This window comes from Dreissena polymorpha, chromosome 11, assembly GCF_020536995.1.
Source record: "Dreissena polymorpha isolate Duluth1 chromosome 11, UMN_Dpol_1.0, whole genome shotgun sequence".
NCBI classification, from domain to species: Eukaryota; Metazoa; Mollusca; class Bivalvia; order Myida; family Dreissenidae; genus Dreissena; species Dreissena polymorpha.
Genome location: NC_068365.1, coordinates 27,619,660 through 27,639,402, shown reverse-complemented (window position 1 = coordinate 27,639,402; position 19,743 = coordinate 27,619,660). Strand labels below are relative to the sequence as shown.

General features: G+C 34.6%; 1 protein-coding gene across 2 annotated transcripts in view; it reads right to left on the bottom strand.

Moving 5' to 3' along the window:
• LOC127850755 (protein CIP2A homolog) overlaps positions 1 to 7,270 on the bottom strand; it is a 46,074-nt gene extending 38,804 nt beyond the window's left edge. Inside the window, exons 1-3 of one of the 2 annotated variants that reach the window (XM_052384044.1) lie at positions 7,177 to 7,270; positions 4,354 to 4,480; positions 2,114 to 2,273 (exon numbers count right to left, since the gene is read on the bottom strand). In XM_052384044.1, coding sequence (XP_052240004.1) covers positions 2,114 to 2,273; positions 4,354 to 4,458 — 265 coding nt within the window. In that variant the 5' untranslated portion in view covers positions 4,459 to 4,480; positions 7,177 to 7,270. Of the gene's footprint in view, positions 1 to 2,113; positions 2,274 to 4,353; positions 4,481 to 6,910; positions 6,930 to 7,176 lie in introns of those variants that run through there. The other variant, XM_052384045.1, reaches the window with a different exon arrangement.
• Positions 7,271 to 19,743: the final 12,473 nt, after the last annotated feature.

Here is a 19,743-nt window from a genome sequence, read left to right as displayed (position 1 = left end):
TGCCAGCGCGAGAACGTTTGTACTTAAAGGGTATGTTCTCATATTTAGTACTAACCTCCAGGGCTCGACATTAAAGGTAGTCAGACTGTCCGGGACAACCAAATTGTTAGTCCGGACAAGTAAATAAAGAAATTTGCTAGTCCGACAGGACAAGTGGTCATTATAAAGGCCTTTAAAGCCATTATTTTTGTGGAGATATCACTGAACTTTTCCGAGTATATTTTGTATACGTTTAATCATCGAAGCCCGTGATATTCCGATAGTTCAATATGATACATGTACTACACTGAACTGTTCACAAGGGAAGCAACCCTTAACATTTTTTCTTTGCCAAGATAACAAGAATATTCTCCCTTGTAAAGAATATGCATTTTACGCCACCGGTACAAACCGATCTTACAGACAATTAACGTAGTGACGTCCTCCCTATGTATAGAATGATTTTTTTTTAAATATCAGTTAAGTACTGTACATATACATCACTTTTAACATTTTATGTTTGATGTTGGCAACACACAATTTTTTGTCAGGTATTATGGCTTTGAATAATGTTTAAAAATCAATAATTTTGAGTTTTCCTGATATTCTAGTCAGTTCTTTTTGAATTGAAATTGCCTACAATTATGTTTACATGTAATTTGAACGATTCAAGTCTTTATGATTTGAGCATTTTGTATTATTTCATTATTTTGCAAAGTACTGAGCAGAATAAAGATATAATGGTCAGGACAAGTATCTTTTTGGTCAGGACAAGTGAAATTATGGTCTACTTGTCCGACTGGACAGGCGGCTTCAAAAGTTAATGTCGAGCCCTGACCACCATATTCCTGTCAACATGTTAACATGTAAAAGTATAAAGAGCAGTGGAAGCGAGGCCTCACTTTAATGCATTGCATTTCAACCCACGAGGCATCAGGGTCAGTTCGCGGTTAGTGTGTGTGAATGTCACAGTTTATATACAGGTCATTGCTGCGTCTTCACGACTACCTTATGTGCTGACCGGCGTTCGCAACCAGTAAAATAATCGTTATATAATAAAGACGCTATAGCGTGAACTAGGTGAACTGGAATTTTCTTTAGACCAGAAAGATGTTAAATGAAGATATCCAGCGATATAATTATGGTATGTCAATATATAATGTATTAAGCATGAGCGCGATGATTCTCGATACTGTTAATAATCAAATCAAATAGCAATGCCCAACAAACCACTAAAACAGGTATGTTCGAAGAACGCGCGTATAAATATTTAAAATATGTACGGATACTTCGCGTGTGGCCGGTTGACTCATATGTTTTAATTTCACTTCCATTATTCTTTTGGTTTTCTGTTTTGTATGTATAGGTTTATGACCAGCAATATGTTATAGTGTAAAATAAGCCGCGAAAACTCTGCGTTACATCCCATACTGCGTGTGATGCAGGTAAGAACTGCACAGAAAAAGACATTCGCTATCCTTGATCTCATTCATTGAACTCTTTACCTTTCATAAACTCCAACCACAATCAACGCCGTATATCTTTTTTAAAGATATTTCTTGTTAAGAAATAGTTCATCAATTCCTGAGTTCTAGCTTTCATTATTTTTTTTAATATCAATATAAAAAGAAATAAAGATAAAAACATTTAAATTATGGTAACACCTGATAAGTACATATAACTAATATTACCAGCAACAAAATTTAAACCAGATAAGTGAATGCTGAGACGAAAATTGGTATTGTTGCGCTTTAACAGTAAGAACTTGAAAGAGATGCCATACTGCTGGAAAAATACACACATAACAAAATATGACAGGAAAAATAAAAAAACAAGTCAGTTTTATAAGGAATGTATTAGTTTTTAAAAATAAAGTGTAAAAGACAATTAGTTTTTTCTAAAAGTTTTACTCGTTTTTTACTTAAAAAACAAATGATGCTTATCTTGAGCAAAGCAACAAGTTTTACTTATCTTGTTAATCCAAATAATGCACTCTAAAACCAAGCCTTGATACAAGTTACATATTTTATGTTATTGTTTAATTTATTAAAACAAAGGGAATTTCAACAAATAATGTAAACAAAATACATCTGTTGATAACAGCTTGATGTATAAATAGTTACTGTTCACATACCTAGATTATTGAAGAGCAGCAAACATTTAAGAATGAGGGTAGACTTAGCGGTTGGGTCCGACACCAGTTCCACCAATGATGTGATGCATTCGGCTGGCAAGACCTCGGATGGATTGAAAAACTTCAGGGAGCAGCCTCTGTTGGTTTTGCTTATTAGAACCTGAAATAACAATCAGCACATGATATGATTTGTACATTATGTCCTACAGGTCTGTACCAGAATCATTGAATGATACCTGGTTTTGCTTATTAGAACCTGAAACAACAATCAGCACATGATATGATTTGTACATTGTGTCCTACAGGTCTGTACCAGAATGATACCTGGACAAATAAAGATAAAGGAAATCATACAACAAAAATAGTAGATACATAAGATTGTTTCATTCTCAGAAACTATTTTGAGCCATCTCATCATCTCATTAGCTCAGCAGAGCAAACAAAGTGGATGCACTAGTCAATGTAAATTTATTGAAAACATTTTGGTGACAATATAAATAGTGACAATTTATATCTTAACTTAATCACAAAAGGTGTATTGCAATTCTTTGAGAAAACACTTATTGCCAAACACAATACATCAATCGATATCATATAGCCGGAGCTTCCATAAATTTGAACGTACGTTGTGAAGTGTTTTGTCACAAAACTTCAAAACTTGCAGTCATTGAAGTATCCCAAGTGCCAATATCCATCACTTGAAAGAGCAGAGGCAAGAAAGCTCGAACTTTCAGTTTTAAAATGTGAATGAAAGTGCTGAATAATGCTGTAGCCCGATTAGACATAGTACATACAAATCATGCAGGGCCCTCAATCTGTCAAATCCACGGCCGAAATTCGGCCGCATTCCCCCCTCTGAAAAGTATACTTTTTTCCCCTTTTTGGGGGAAAAATTCCCCCTAAAAAAAATATATATTTTTTTTTATTATAGATAGATGTCTCATGATTATTATATCTCAATTCTATTTTAATTTAATCTTGTCAAACATACTAAATTATGAAATAAGCAATGAATATAGTGCAAACATGTACAAATGTAATAATTAGATAGTAAGTAAAAAATCCCCCAAAAAGGGAAACGCCACGAAAATTCCCCCTGCTATGGGTAGCGACCCGCTTCCCCTCAAATGGATTGAGGGCCCTTTCATGGCAATTATATGAGATAACAAGAGATGTGTTTGTCAGAAACACAATGCACCACTTTGAATTCTTTTTACCTTTGACCTTGAAGGATGACCCTGACCTTGACCATTCACCACTAAAAATGTGCAGCTCCATGAGATACACATGCATGCCAAATATCAAGTTGCTATGTTCAATATTGCAAATGTTATGAAGAACGTTAAAGTTTTGGTTAAACTTTTGGGACACACACACAGTCACACACAGACACATACAATGACAGACAGGTCAAAAACAATATACCCCTGATCTGTCGATCCAGGGGCATACAAATAGCAAGTTGCTGCGTTCAATATTGCAAAAGTAATGAAGAAGGTTCAAGTTTTGGTTAAAGTTTTGGGACACATAAATTTTACCTTTGACCTTGAAGGATGAACTTAACCTTTCACCACGCAAAATACGCAGTTTCATGAGAAACACATGCATGCCAAATATCATGTTGCTACGTTCAATATTGCAAAAGTTATGAAGAAGGTTAAAGTTTTGGTTTAAGTTTTGATTTTTTTTATTGACCTTTGAACTTGAAGGATGACATTGACCTTTCACCACTCAAAATGTGCAGCTCCATGAGATACACATGCATGCCAAATACCAAGTTGCTACGTTTCATATTGCAAAATTTATGAAGAAGGTTAAAGTTTTGAATTTTTTTATTGACCTTTGACCTTGAAGGATGACTTTGACCTTGACCTTTCATCACTCAAAATGTGCAGCTCCATGAGATACACATGCATGCCAAATATCAAGTTGCTATGTTCCATATTGCAAAAGTTATGAAGAAGGTTAAAGTTTCGGGACACATATATTTGACCTTTGACCTTGAAGGATGACCTTGACCTTTCACCACTCAAAATTTGCAGCTCCATTATAATGCACATGCATGCCAAATATAAAATTGATATGTTCAATTTTGCAAAAGTTATGACGAAGGTTAAAGTTTTGGGACACACACATACAATGACAGGCCAAAAACAATATACCCCCGATATTTCGATCCGGGGGCATAAAAAATACATTGATATGATGCAAGTTTATTGTTTATGAAACCTGCCACTTACATCAATCTGTCTCTGCAGGTATACAAGGTTTCGCTCAATCTTCTGGCTGCGGTACTGTGACTCTGCCAAAACCACGCTCTTCAGAAGGTTGGGAGCTGTCTCCATGTCTCCATAGACCTTCACATACCTGCAGGGAACCAGAATGGGAATACCGGTATGTGAGTTTCATGCTGGGAAAAGTGGACTTAATGCACAAGCGTAAATTGTCGTTCCAGATAAGCCAGCTCAGTCCAATCAGGAACAACACTTCTGCGGTTATGGAATTTTTGTTGAAAGCAAATCTCTTAATGAAAATTTAATCCAGATGCTAGTGTCTCCCTAGATTAGACTGTTGGGAATGCACTGGCTAATCTGGGATGACACTTAACGCGCATGCATTAAGCCCAGTTTACCGAGAATGAGGCCTATTTAAATACATAAATTTAAAATACAACCAATGTTAAAGGGATTTTCTTGTAGCTTATGTTGGGAAGACACCCTAGCCTCCCTAATTTGTGAAAAACAGTTCATGAAATAGGGAAGACAGGGATGGAAATTACTAGTTGCCCATGATGAGCCAGGGGTAAGTAGATCTTGGCCTGGGCAACTCAATTTCAAAAGTTGGTAGTCCGGCTGGGCAACTAACTTTTTTAAGCTTGAAACAATTTAGTGAAATGAAAATTGAATACAAATTGGCGACGATGGATCAATAATGATTTAAATAATACTCATTATTAAGGCGTAGAAAATTATTAAATTCAGGCTCATAATTATACATAATGCATTTAAAGTGTGTCATGTCAGCAAAGTTATGTAATTATCTATTATTTTATTTAAAGAATGTAGTACATGTAGGTACACATGACACAAAATGTACATATATCTGGGCTTGTTAGTCTTTAGCTGGGCAACCAACATACTAAAGAAGGTTGACTGTGCTGGCAATCAATATTAACAAGAAACCATCGGAGACAGGTGATGCTACCCAAAGTTTTTTTTTGTCACAATGTTGCACAATATATTTAGATAAAAGGAAACGTCTTGAGGGGCATAACTTTGGACAAAATAATACGATGGATGGTTTAGCAACTTAAAAATTTCAAAGGGCCATAACTCTCTAAATAAATCATCTAACCAGAACCCACAATAACATGCGCATCTCCTCAAGGTACATGTAGTTAAGCCAGGGCCCTCACACTACTTTGAGGGAAGGGGTCCGCAGCCCTTAGGAGGGGGTATTTTCGCGGCGTTTCCCTTTTTGGGGGATTTTTTTACTTACTCTCTCATTATTTCATTTGTACATGTTTGCACTATATTCATTGCATTTTTCATAATTTAGTATGTTTGAAAAGATTAAATTGAAATAGAATTGAGATATAATAATCATGAGACACATCTTTCTATTAAAAAAAAAAAAAAAAAAAAAATATTTTTTTTTTTTTTTTTTTTAGGGGGAATTTCCCCCCCCCCCCCAAAAGGGGAAAAAAGTATACTTTTCAGGTGGGGGACTGCCACCGAAATTCGGCGGCAGATTTGATAGATTGAGGGCCCTGTAAGCTTCCCGTAAAGCTTCATTGAATTCCAGTCAGTAGTTGGGGGGACAAGAATTGCACTATATGTACAGTTTATAGAAAAGATGTGCATGGACGGACACATGCACAGACAGACGAAGGGCGACTTTATGCTCCCCCCAAAAATTTAGGGGGAGCATAAAAAGTTAGATCCCATCCGTGGAAGAATAAACATACATTACATAAGCAAATAGGGAAATAGTTTGTTTGATTTGAAGTAAATAAAATTGAAAATGCTGTGCCTTTTATTAATTGGCTTTATACTTGTTTTTTATGTGTTTTGCTTTTAATAATTACTTGATAAAAAAAAAAATATTCTATAAATCTATCAAAATTTATTATTTAATTATTATCAATGAAAAGCATTGCACGCACTTCATAAATAATGGTATTTCTTTAGATGATTGTCCATAAACGAACAAATAAAAAAATAATTTTAAGTCCTGAATGTTATGTTTGTTTTACTATAAATAGGATGCATTATTTTTTGTTCTTATAACGTTTTGAAAATTGTCAGTTTCCCAAACAGTGAACATGTAAATTCAGGGCTATTAATTTCAGGGCACAACATAAGTGTGAAGTCCTCAGCTGATTTTAACTGATATATTTGATAAGAATAAAGGAAGTGCATTATAAAGGGCAGCTGGGCAAATAAAAATTAGGGCATTTCATGGTTATTTAACAAATAACCAAAGTTGAAAGTTATAGTTTGTCATTTAACCCTTCTACTTCTACCACATGATGGCCACTATCAACTAATTTATCATACTGCCATATAGGAAATGCGCGAGAAAAAGACAGTTTAGAATGTGTAACCCTTTGTTGTCCTTTCAATTTTTTTTTATGAATGCATGTTTATGTTGCATTATGGAATATTGGTAATCTCAGGATAACGGAACACAGCCCTCTGTCCAAATCGGTCATTTAACAGCAGAATCTACATGATTTAGTAGGATCTTAAAGGTTAAAAGTAAACTTTTTCATACATACAAATAAAATTCAAATACTTCTCATGCCGTTTAACATGGCATGGACATTATGATGTGAGGTAAGTTCTGATGTTTGCAGATTTTTTACTTAAATGACATTTTAAAAAGCACCAATCTCTTTACTGACACGGAGTAAATTTTTTACTCTCGTCTTTATTTAGCAACATCGAATAAACCGCTATACGACAATTGTGTAGGAAAGGAAAAAAAACGATCTTATAGAAAATGTATAAAATATACATATTTTAGGTACAAGAATAAATCTTAATAGAAAAGTATCGTACAAATTAATCTAATAACTTGCCGCCGACGAATTCAAACTTGTTTTTGTCTTGATCAGACAGACGTTTGGCTGTCAACTAATGAAGCCAATGCGAACAATATAACGACAAGAATAACTCGGCATTATGCGGCAATCTCCACGCAGAGTTGTAGTTCCTTGCACTCACGTACATTGTACAATCTCTGCCAACACAAGAAGTTCCTACCAGTTTGGGTAGCATGTATTTTTTTTGTTTAAGTATTATATTATACAAATTAGTATCATTTTCTTTTTTATTTTGAATATAGTGTATTAAGATAAGATAACATAAGATAAGATTTATTTTGAGTCGGCAAGAGTTAAACAACAAACATAAGCTCAGACAGCTTGTACAACCACGGATTATAGATTACACGGATACGAAACGGGACCGTTACGCCAAATATCTTGTTGTGTCTAAGTCACGTGACCGTGTCGTAACTATCGATCTTTTATCGAAGCGCCGAGGCAAAGATCTATAGGTCTTTGGCCGAGGTTATAAATTTGATGTACCCACCAGGCCCGTACCCAGGAAATGTTGACTGGGGGGGGGGGGCCCAAACGGGGAGGGTGCGGGAGGGGTTGCCCCTCCCAATAGATTTTTGTTATTAGGCACTGTTCAAGGTGAATTTTAATGCATATAGAAACATATGTTGTGTTATAAATTTATGGATATATAACAAGTAAATCAGCACCTTTCTGAAGTCTAAAGCTTTAACCATTACGGGCCGTCCATAAAGTATGTCACGCTCCAGGTGGGGGGAGGATGAGTAAGAAAGTGACAGTTTGTTACATGGGGGAGGGGAGTCAGGCCACGTGTGATGTCACACATTTATTTAAAAAAATGTATAATTTATTTATTATTTCTTTAGTAGAATTTAAAACTAATTTTCAAAAATTTGTGAAACATTTGAATTAGTTTTATGTCAAAATAAGACGAATTGCGTATCTCCTGATTCTGTTGTTCGAATGTTTTATAGACAACTTGGCTGGGCCGGCTTATTCAAAAGGAACAACCTCCACACAGATTTCAATGACGAAATAATTGGACTGTTCCATTTTTAGTTAGTAAAGGGTTAAAAGAAAATCTAAATTATAATTTCGTTTTTATTAGAGGTTAACACGTGGATAAATATTCATACTGCTCATCGTAACAACCCTACAGTTATAAAAGCTTGTAATGTGAATGTTCTTTTACCGGTAAGTGAAGTTTCAATACGGTTTAATAGTGAATTTAGTTTTAGATTAAATTTTAATTAAGTATTAATTTTAAAAAAATGTTTGAAAGTGTGAGTTTGTTACGTACTTTAGGGAAGGGGGTCCAAGATTGTGTAACAGTTTGTGACATGCCGGGGTAAAAATGGGAAAAAAAGCGTGACATGCTTTATCAACGACCCCTTGGTGTGAAATGCACACACATGCACAAATTGCACACAGTAAAAGCAACCTTTGAAACAAAAAAAACTTTTATATGAAATGTAAACATAAAGTATGACTGTAGAGGAGGTTTGATTTCAAAGAGAAAATACTGCTATGGTTATTTGTCAGTAACTGACATAACCTACTAGTATTTTCTCTTTGAAATCAAACCCCCCCCCCCCCCCCTATATAAAATTTAAAAGTAAATTCATTATAAAATGTTCATCATCTACAAGACAGTTTTCACAGAAATGTTTAATAAGCTGTGACTCTAGAGGAGGTTTGAATTCAAAAGAGAAAACACTATTATCGTTTAGACCTACGACCTTCTGTATCAGTTCCATCCATTCGCTGTTTCTCTTTCCTTGTCCAATCAAAAGACGTGTTACACCCACCATCAAAAGATGAAGCATTGAGCACAATGGGTAATTGACAGATCGGGGATGTGTGTACAAGGTGATAAGAAAACAATGCCTAGGGGTTTATCTCCACTGGCGAGTAAATTAGCGCTAATCCCCTTGTGTATCAGGGGCAATAAAACAAATCTGCACATTTGTATTGCAGGGAAGTGTACTGTGGGCCCTTTCATGTGAGAAAATTTGCAGTAGGCCCATTATTAAAAAATCATAACTCGACAGCCAGCTGGGGGGGCCCGGGCCCCTGGGCCCAGTGCCTGGGTACGGGCCTGCCCACTCACGTCTTTTGTTAAATTATAGTTTCATTTCAAGGCCGATTTTGACAAATTATATATCATTAGAAAGCTTACGTAACGTAGTTTTCAGATATATCAATATATATTAAGTTTTTCTTCTGATTTCGGCAGCCCGGCGAGTTATAACTTTAACTTTTGCAAATAACATACCGTTTTGGAGTTTTAGAATCTAGATTTACGGTTGACATGTTCGTACTTTATACCGATTTGTAACGTTTATATTTGGAGTTCAGTTTTAAAAATAACATCTTGCTTAGGAGAATAGAATTCTGTATACGATAGAAAAAAAAATTGTTTAAAAACGAAAGTAATTAAGGAATGAAGGCGGGAAAATGTAGCGCGCGTTCCTAACGCACTGAACTGATGCTACGGTATTGGCGATTATGCTTTTGTTTAGATACCGGCCATTGAATTTCCTTTGCCATGATTATTATATTTTTTTTATGAAATATATTGAAATATTTTGTTCTAGAGACATATCCATAAAGCTAAGTATTAATGAAGCTTAATAAATTTACGATTTCAGCTCTTGATTATAACGCAGAAAGGGTGTTAATTTTATGATGAAACAGCGTATACAAATGTATAGCGAACCCTCTTGATATTTTTCGGCTTTGCATACTTCAAATATAATGGATGTCAAAACATTCATCGTTTGTTGTTTATTATCAAAAAGGTAATTATGTAAAATTATATGAAAGGTTATTAACCATAAATTATCAATTAATTAAAATTATTTAAAGATTCTTGAAAATCACGGTCAACTGTCTATGCATGTTTATTGAAATATCTTTATAAGTTAACAGAGTTATAAATATATAGAATTCTAAATTAAAACTCTGTATTATTTGTATTTTTCGGAAAGATTATTTAACCCCGTTGTGGTCAAATGAGAATGCTGTTTTTAATTATGTTGTTCCGTACACTACCATACACTCTTTATAGGACTACGAAATGACGGAGTTTTTTTACCGGTACCCGCTAAATACGTTAAATGTTAAGTATTAGATTTTTTAAATGTTTAAAATGTACATGTATAGGTATTTAGCACTTATAATTATTGTGATTTAGCTGGCTGACATCTATACAGTATTTAGTTTATGGCAATCTGAATGGGCAGATGACTATAAATGTTTTCAATACGCTACATATCTTATAAACGCAAAATTGAGTATTTGGCGTTACATTACTCCAAGAAATGACCACTAATACCACGAGAAGACATGGAGGTATCATAAAAAGTGTAATCTGACCAGACATTGCCACCTGTGGTTAGGGACCAATATACAAGTATAGGTCCCTGCTGTGGCGTATGACACCACAGTGTTATTTAGTATTAGTATTATACGTAACGTAAGCTTTCTAATGATATATAATTTGTCAAAATCGGCCGAGAAATGAAACTATAATTTAACAAAAGACGTGAGTGGGTACATCAAAATGTATAACCTCGGCGCTTCGCTGTACGCTAATCGTAAAAGATCGATAGCCACAACACGTTAAAACGCGCGGTGCTAAAACATAAAATGTGTATTTCTTGTGTTTAACTCGCTATAAATCCATTAATAACAACGGGAATATACTAAAAGTTATATTTTTTTTGAAAGGGGAATTAATAAGCAACAAGATAACGTATAAACCAATAAAATCGGATGAATAATTTTTGCATAAGATTGAATTTACTACAGTAAGGGTCAAATACTCGATTCATCTCCTGTCAATATACACTCCGTGGTACAACCGACTATAAAACATGATGAATAAGAAATAACAAGTGTATAAAAGCTGAAAGACTGGAAACAATTTGTTCTACAATTAAAAGGCAGATATACATATAAATATATAGCATGATACTACAACATCAGATATGGTACTAAAACGTTTAGATTTGTCTACATTAAAAGTCAGATAATTTTTTAAGAGAAAGAATAAAATATCAACTAGACACAGCATGCAGAGCATACAAAACATATCAAGCATACAGAGCATACATAGCATGCAGAGCATACAAAGCGTACGGAGCGTACAAAGCAACCAGAGTATACAAAGCGTAAGGCACAAAGTATACATAGCATACATAGCATTCAACGCAAACAAAGCACACAAAGCATGCCAGGCATACAAAATATACTAGGCATACACAGCACACAAAAATACACCAAGCAAGCAAGGCATTTAAAGTATATAGAGCAAAAAACACATGCAAAGCACACAAAGTATACAAGCAAACAATGCATATAAAGTATATAAAGCACACAAAAACATGCAAAGCACACAAAGTATACAAAGCATACAGATCACACAAAGCATATAAAGCATATAGGGCCTACAAAGCATGCAAAGCACACAAAGCATACAAAGCTAAGAAAAATACCAACAGCATATAACATTTAAGTAAATAAAGCATATAGAGCATGCTAAGCATCCAAAGCACATAAAGCTAAGCAAATCTAACACTATATAACATTATAATAGAAAATGAACTTAAAACTAAGTGATGTGATGCTCCCTTGCTGTGGAAATCCCATTAAGTCTACAGCATTTGCACCTACAGATTTTTCCATTCCATGTCCCAATTAAAGTTTTAAATTGCGAAAAATTTGTACATTTTCTAAAATCTTCTGGTAGGGAGTTCCACAGCGAGGGGGCAGCATATCGAAAAGAATTTTTACCATATGTTGTTGTGCGTACCTGTGGTATCTGTAAAATATTGGTATATCTAAAATTTATGGTTGACTGTCTCTTAACAATTAAATCATTTAACAAAGGTGGAGAAATTTCATTTATGATTTTAAATGTTTCAATAGCCATTGATCTTATACGTCTTATTTGCAAGGACGGAAGGTCTACCTTTTGTAAAAGATCGATATATTGAGTGCTATAGTCGTTGTATATAAAACGAATTGCCCTTTCTTGAATTTTTTCCATCTTTTTAATATTAGTTTCTGAACAGAAATGCCAGGTCATCGGGCAAAAATTAAAATTTGATAATACAAAGGTATGGAAAATTAAAAGCTTGTTTTTTACACTTAAATTTCTACCAACTCTTTTTAAGATGTTAATTTGAGTGGCTGCCTTCTTACATAATCCTTGTATATGAGTATCAAAATTTAGTTTATAGTCTAGTATTAGTTTAGGTCCATAATAAAAAAAATAACTACCTAAATTAAACAAGAGGGCCAAGATGGCCCTAGTTCGCTCACCTGAGAGGAGTCGGTTCATTTAATCTTTACCAAATGTCAAACTTGATCTAGATATTGTCCAGACAAACATCCTGGTCAAGTTTCATCATTATTTCATCTGCGAGTCATGATCAATGTACCTATGAAGTTTCATGATCCTAGGCGTAAGCATTCTTGAGTTATCATCCGGAAACCATTTTTCTAAGTTGAGTCACAGTGACCTTGACAGCCATTGTGTGAATACGTTTTTTGGCACTATGACCTTGACCTTTGACCTAGTGACCTGATAATCAAAAGGGGTCATCTGCGAGTCATGATCAATATACCTATGAAGTTTCACGAATCTAGGCATAAGCGTTCTTGAGTTATTATCCAGAAACCATTTTACTATTTCAGGTCACCGTGACCTTGACCTTTGACCTAGTGACCTGAAAATCAATAGGGGTCATCTGCGAGTCATGATCATTGTACCTATGAAGTTTCATGATCCTAGGCATAAGCGTTCTTGAGTTATCATCCACAAACCATTTTACTATTTCAGGTCACCGTGACCTTGACCTTTGACCTAGTGATCTGAAAATCAATAGGGGTCATCTGCGAGTCATGATCATTGTACCTATGAAGTTTCATGATCCTAGGCATAAGCGTTCTTGAGTTATCATCCAGAAACCATTTTCCTATTTCAGGTCACCGTGACCTTGACCTTTTTATCATCTGGAAACCATTTTACTATATCGGGTCACCGTGACCTTGACCTTGTGACCTGAAAATCAATAGGGGTCGTCTGCGAGTTATGATCAATGTACCTATGAAGTTTCATGATCCTAGGCCTAAGCGTTTTTCAGTTATCATCCAGAAACCATTTTTCTATTTCGGGTCATCGTGTTCTTGACCTTTGACCTAGTGACCTGAAAATCAATAGGGGTTATCTGCGAGTCATGATTAATGTATCTATCAAGTTTCATGATCCTAGGCATAAGCGTTCTTGACTTATCATCCGGAAACCATTTTACTGCTTTGGGTCACTGTGACATTGACCTTTGACCTAGTGACCTGAAAATCATTAGGGGTCATCTGCGAGTCATGATCAATGTATCTATGAAGTTTCATGATCCTAGGCATAAGCGTTCTTGAGTTATCATCCGGAAACCATTTTACTATTTCGGATCATCGTGACCTTGACCTTTGACCTAGTGACCTGAAAATCAATAGGGGTCATCTGCGAGTCATGATAAATGTACCTATGAAGTTTCATGATCCTAGGCATAAGCATTCTTGAGTTATCATCTGGAAACCATTTTACTATTTCGGGTCACCGTGACCTTGACCTTTGACCTGGTGACCTGAAAATCAATAGGGGTCATCTGCGAGTCATGATCAATGTACCTATGAAGTTTCATGATCCTTGGCATAAGCGCTCTTGAGTTATCATCCGGAAACCATCTGGTGGACAGACGGACAGACATGAGCAAAACAATATACCCCCTCTTCTTCGAAAGGGGGGGGGGGCATAATGAGAAAACTGCCCCCTCCCAGCAGTCATGTTATTCAACTGACTGGAACCATTTTTGAACTAAACTCTCGTATCAAGGAAACAAATGTTCTGAGCAAATTTTATGAAAATTGGGCCAAAAATGTGACTTCTGCTGTGTTCACATGTTTTCACTATATATATATATATATATATATATATATATATATATATATATATATATATATATATATATATATATATATATATATATATATATATATATATATATATATATATATATATATATATATATATATGTATAGAGAAAAATGCCCCGCCCATTGGTGGCTATGTTTTTTCATCGATCCCGACCATTTTCAAACTCGTCCGAGTTATCAATAACACCAATGTTTTGACCAACTTTCATGATGATTGGGCAAAAATTGTGACTTCTAGAGTGTTTACAAGGTTTCTCTATAGCCAAATAGGGAAAACTGCCACTAAATACATATAGACCGTTGAATGTTATTGTTTACATTCGGGATTTTGCGCGTGCGAGTTGACTTAGGTACGAGTTGACCGGCACCCGCACTGGCTGGTTGGCAAAAACACTGGTTACAATAACGTAAAACATGTATACATGTCTTTTGTTTAGTCAATAAAACGATACAAAAATCCGAAATAAACATTAAAACTCTTAAATAATAGTGCAAAAATATAATATTTAGTACCAATAAATGTATTTTCATAAATATAATTTCCTCTGTATAAAAATACGAATTAGTTATTAACATCAGAGTAAACGTGGTCGGAAGACTAAAAACTGGCAATCCCACAAAACAAAACAACAATTATTCTTTCCTATTCTTTGTGATAGTAAGATTTTGATAAATTATATTTCAAAGATAATAACACATACATTAATTTGATTATAATTATAAGTGGTGTAGATAGTGTTATTGTTCATAAGCGAACGAAAGTGTAAGAGGGGCATTTAATCAATTATAAAACGAAGCCCTAAGAGCGGAATACATTACAATATATAAACATTGTAGTAATTTTATTTTCCATTAAATGAATTACCGTTTCGTTTCCATCGAATGACAATATCATAAAGTTTAGCATACACATGAAAAACAAGAACTGCATATTAAGCAAATTGAACTGTCTGCGTGCACTCTCTTTACTGGTGATAAGGAGTGATAACAATTTAGCATTTTATGATAAATACATCTATATATTAATTTATTTTACGCATTTTTTTACCCTTTTGTTGTTTGCATGTTTTCATGATGTCATTTCGTACACTACAGAAACGTACACTCTTAACACGTAATAGCCGAGTTTACATTTGCCGGTTTTCGTTAAATACGTTAATTGTGTAGCAGTGAAATTGCACAATATTTATGTCCCCCACTATAGAAGTGGGGGACATATTGTTTTTGCCCTGTCTGTTGGTCTGTTGGTTGGTTGGTTGGTTTGCGCCAACTTTAACATTTGCAATAACTTTTGCAATATTGAAGATAGCAACTTGATATTTGGCATGCATATGTATCTCATGGAGCTGCACATTTTGAGTGGTGAAAGGTCAAGGTCATCCTTCAAGGTCAAAGGTCAAATATATGGGTCACAAACGCTCATTTAATGTACACTTTTGCAGTATTTCAATATTCAAGATAGCAACTTGCTATTTGGCATGCATGTGTATCTCATGGAGCTGCACATTTTGAGTGGTGAAAGGTCAAGGTCAAGGTCATCCTTCAAGGTCAGATGTCAAATATATGTGGCAAAAATCGCTCATTTTATGAGTTCTTTTGCAATATTGAAGATAGCAACTTGATATTTGGCATGCATGTGTATCTCATGGAGCTGCACATTTTGAGTGGTGAAAGGTCAAGGTCAAGGTCATCCTTCAAGGTCAGAGGTCAAATATACGTGGCCCAAATCGCTAATTTTATGAATACTTTTGCAATATTGAAGATAGCAACTTGATATTTGGCATGCATGTGTATCTCATGGAGCTGCACATTTTTTTAGTGGTGAAAGGTCAAGGTCATCCTTCAAGGTCAAATATATGGGTCAAATTGCCCATGTAATGTCACTTCTGCAATATTGAAGCTAGCAATTTTATATTTGAAATGCATGTGTATCTCATGGAGCTGCACATTTTGAGTGGTGAAGGGTCAAGGTCAAGGTCATCCTACAAGGTCAGACGTCATATAGGGGGACATTGTGTTTCACAAACACATCTTGTTTTAATTTATAGTTATTAACACTCTATTATTATGATTAAACATGCTAATATATACATACACTAGTTCCTGTTAATCCATTTCGGACAAATATCTTCATTTTTTATAATATGTTAAAATATTTTATTAAAGCAACTGTTTCGTATTTTGGCTTTACAATTTTGCTTAGATGATTGCTCAATATGCCAAGAGATGACATGGAGGTATCATAAATTGTGTTTAATGACCAGACACTTGTATGCCACATGTGGTTTATAAAGGGACTCAAGAATAGGTCCCTGGATTTATGACACCATGTGTTCTTTGTAATTGTTTGGACAGTATCCGAGCATAACGAGATAATCGCTTTGATGAACAAAGGTGCATTAAAACACCGGGTTTAAACGCTGAAACAAAGAGTGTCAAAATCGGTGTGAATAATTAAATAAAAACAATTACATTTATCAAGAGAATTTATTGAATGTGTAACAAGGCAAGTTTTTACAGGCATAAATGTTCAAATCAGTTACTATATGTTGCGTACATAAAGTCGATCTATTTGCTGTTTGTTTACATCCTTATTTGTGTTCGTTCATTAAATTTGATTTATTCTGAAAGAATTTCAATATCAGAGAATTTTTTTATCTCAAAAATGGTCGCGAAGATGTGCCAAGTAGAGATTTTTATGGTAACCACATACCGCGCTCGTATATTGTGTTCCACTCCCGAGTTCGTTTATAGTAAAAACAAATAATAACAACACTATAATCGTTCCAAAAATGCATTTCCTTGCACGCTTATGTTTTATTCAGACATAGTTAGTAAAATTATATTTGATATAGTGCATGATTATCAATAAAAACGATGATTATTTCAACCGTCTCTATATGCGCTTATATGAATTTCACCTCTTTTTGCCAACCAGTGGGCGGAGTCTAATATTTGCAGGTGCGCGTGACGTCACTCGTCAACTGGTCTATAGAGAAAAATGCCCCGCCCACTGGCGGCCATGTTTTTTCAACGATCTCGAGCATTTTCGAACTCGTCCGAGACATCAATCGAACCAATGTTTTGACCAACTTTCATGATGATTGGGCAAAACGTGTGACTTCTAGAGTGTTTACAAGGTTTCTCTATAGCCAAATAAGGAAAACTGCCCCACCCACTGGCGGCCATGTTTTACAACGGATCGGAACCACTTGTGAACTCAACCAAGATATCATTAAGACAAACATTTTGACAAAGTAACATGAAGATTGGGCATGAAATGTGACTTCTACAGTGTTAACAAGGTTTTTCTTTTTTTGACCTAGTGACCTAGTTTTTGACCAGGCACAACCCAGTTTCGAACTTGGCCGAGATATCATTGGGACAAAGCTTTTGACCAAGTTTCATAGAGATGTAACAAGAAATGTGTCCTCTAGAGTGTTTACGAGCAAATGTTTACGGACGGACGGACGGACATACGACGGACAAAGACCGGTCACAAAAGCTCACCTGAGCAATCAGCTGAGCTTAAAAGTAAGAATAACGACGACAACATTTTTCAATTTCTTAAGTGTTTGTAAACATGGTGGTTTAGTTAACTTGAAAATAACGAAAGCTTTCTTGAATTTGACCCGTCCATTTAGCCAAAAGCGAAACAGATTGAGTGTTTAGAACATTTTTTTATCAGGGAAAGACATAAATGCCAACCTTCCTGTAGGTTATGAGAAGATGATGATATATCAAATATTGCCGAAGCTGTTTAACTTAAAGAAGATACACTGCAAAAATCGACAATATTATTAGTCATATCTCTTTATTACCAACACTCAAAATGAACAAATGGAAACTCTAAAAAAGCATGATGTAAAGGCCTGTAGACTTTCTTACCATGAATATGATGACTGATGGTGAAATAGAGGTAAGATATAAATCTCACTGCATAAGTATTAACCCTATACCGTTGATTATCATTTTGGAGACTTCTTTCCAGTAAACACTATCACATGTGGTACAAAATCTCCAGTTATTGGTGCGGCGCCACGGGTCTGAATATGGTCCCCATTCCAAAGCCAAAACATGTTGTTTATAACCAAACATTGGCTAATTTTAATAGGATTAAAATGTTTAATTTTCATGACAAAAGTTCATGCTGTGCGAGCTTCTATTTTTAGAATGGTGATATGAACTCATCATTTATCTGATTGGTCAATTTGGTGTCTGGTGCACACAAGATCTGCGAAGAATGTTTCATATTTGTTTTCGTAATAGACGAAAACACAGCGTTGTTTAAATAATTAACTTGAAAATAATTTTATTAATATAAATTAATATACAGACTATCAGTTCGAATCATATATAACAGTGAATTTTAGTTTTTTTTGTTGTAGACATTGTTTGGATGTAAGATTAAGAAAGTTAAAAAAAAAGAATCTTTGGTGCATTTATGGCATAGTACTTTTATAATATTTGTGTAGAAATTGCAAATGTCCCATATTTTTAGTTCATCTAACTTGTTATTTACCTTGTTCAACAGACTGACTGACTGACTGACTGACACTTCAACCTGATACATGCTGATGATACACCTTGGTATTGCAAATCTTTTTAGCGACACCATGCAGTAGCCAAAATAGTCATCTGCTTGTAAATAATTAATTTTGGATGAGTTTGAAAATCTCTGAAATTTACAATAATTTGCACACATTTGAGTGGGAATATTTCAAAACTGCACGTATTTTGTTTTCTGAAATCAAAATAGTTGGTTCCAACTTCATATTTCTTAGCACCAACACAGAATTCATATGACATTACTTTTAATCGGGGTATTTAACACTTTTTAGTAGAACCATTAATAATTCTGGTGCAAAATTATTAATTCACCAAACTCACTTACTCGATCTATGTACGATAAGAATAACATGTTTGTTAACACTTATATAAAACTATGCTGGACAAAAGCTATCAAAGACCTTATTGACAATTTAGGCTTAAGCTATGTATTGCATGAAAATGTTAATATAACAGACCATTATCCAAAACTTAAACAACGTCTTCGAGATCAATATGTCCAGTCATGGAATGATATGATAAATTCGCAAAGTAAATTATATTATTATGTTAAATTTAAAAAGGAATATACATTTGAAAAATATTTGGAATGTGTTGATAATGATTGCCATAGAAAAGCTCTAACAAGATTCAGACTAAGCGCTCATTCTTTAGAAATTTAAACTGGTAGATACAATAACATTCCTAGAGAAAACAGAAAATGCAAACTGTGTAACAGTAACATGGTTGAAACAGAATATCCCTTCTTATGTATTTGTACGCTTTATCAAGATTTAAGAATCAAGTATACTGTTAACCAATCGTTCTATACTGTCAACAAGTTCATATCTATGATGTCAAGTCCTAACTGGAAATATTTCCAAATTTATTTACAATGCTATGTTAAAAAGAAATGATTACCTTGCTAGCTAGCTACTCTGTTGTTTCTTGTTAACGTTGAAAACTAATTATGTATCATGTATTCACGTATTTATTT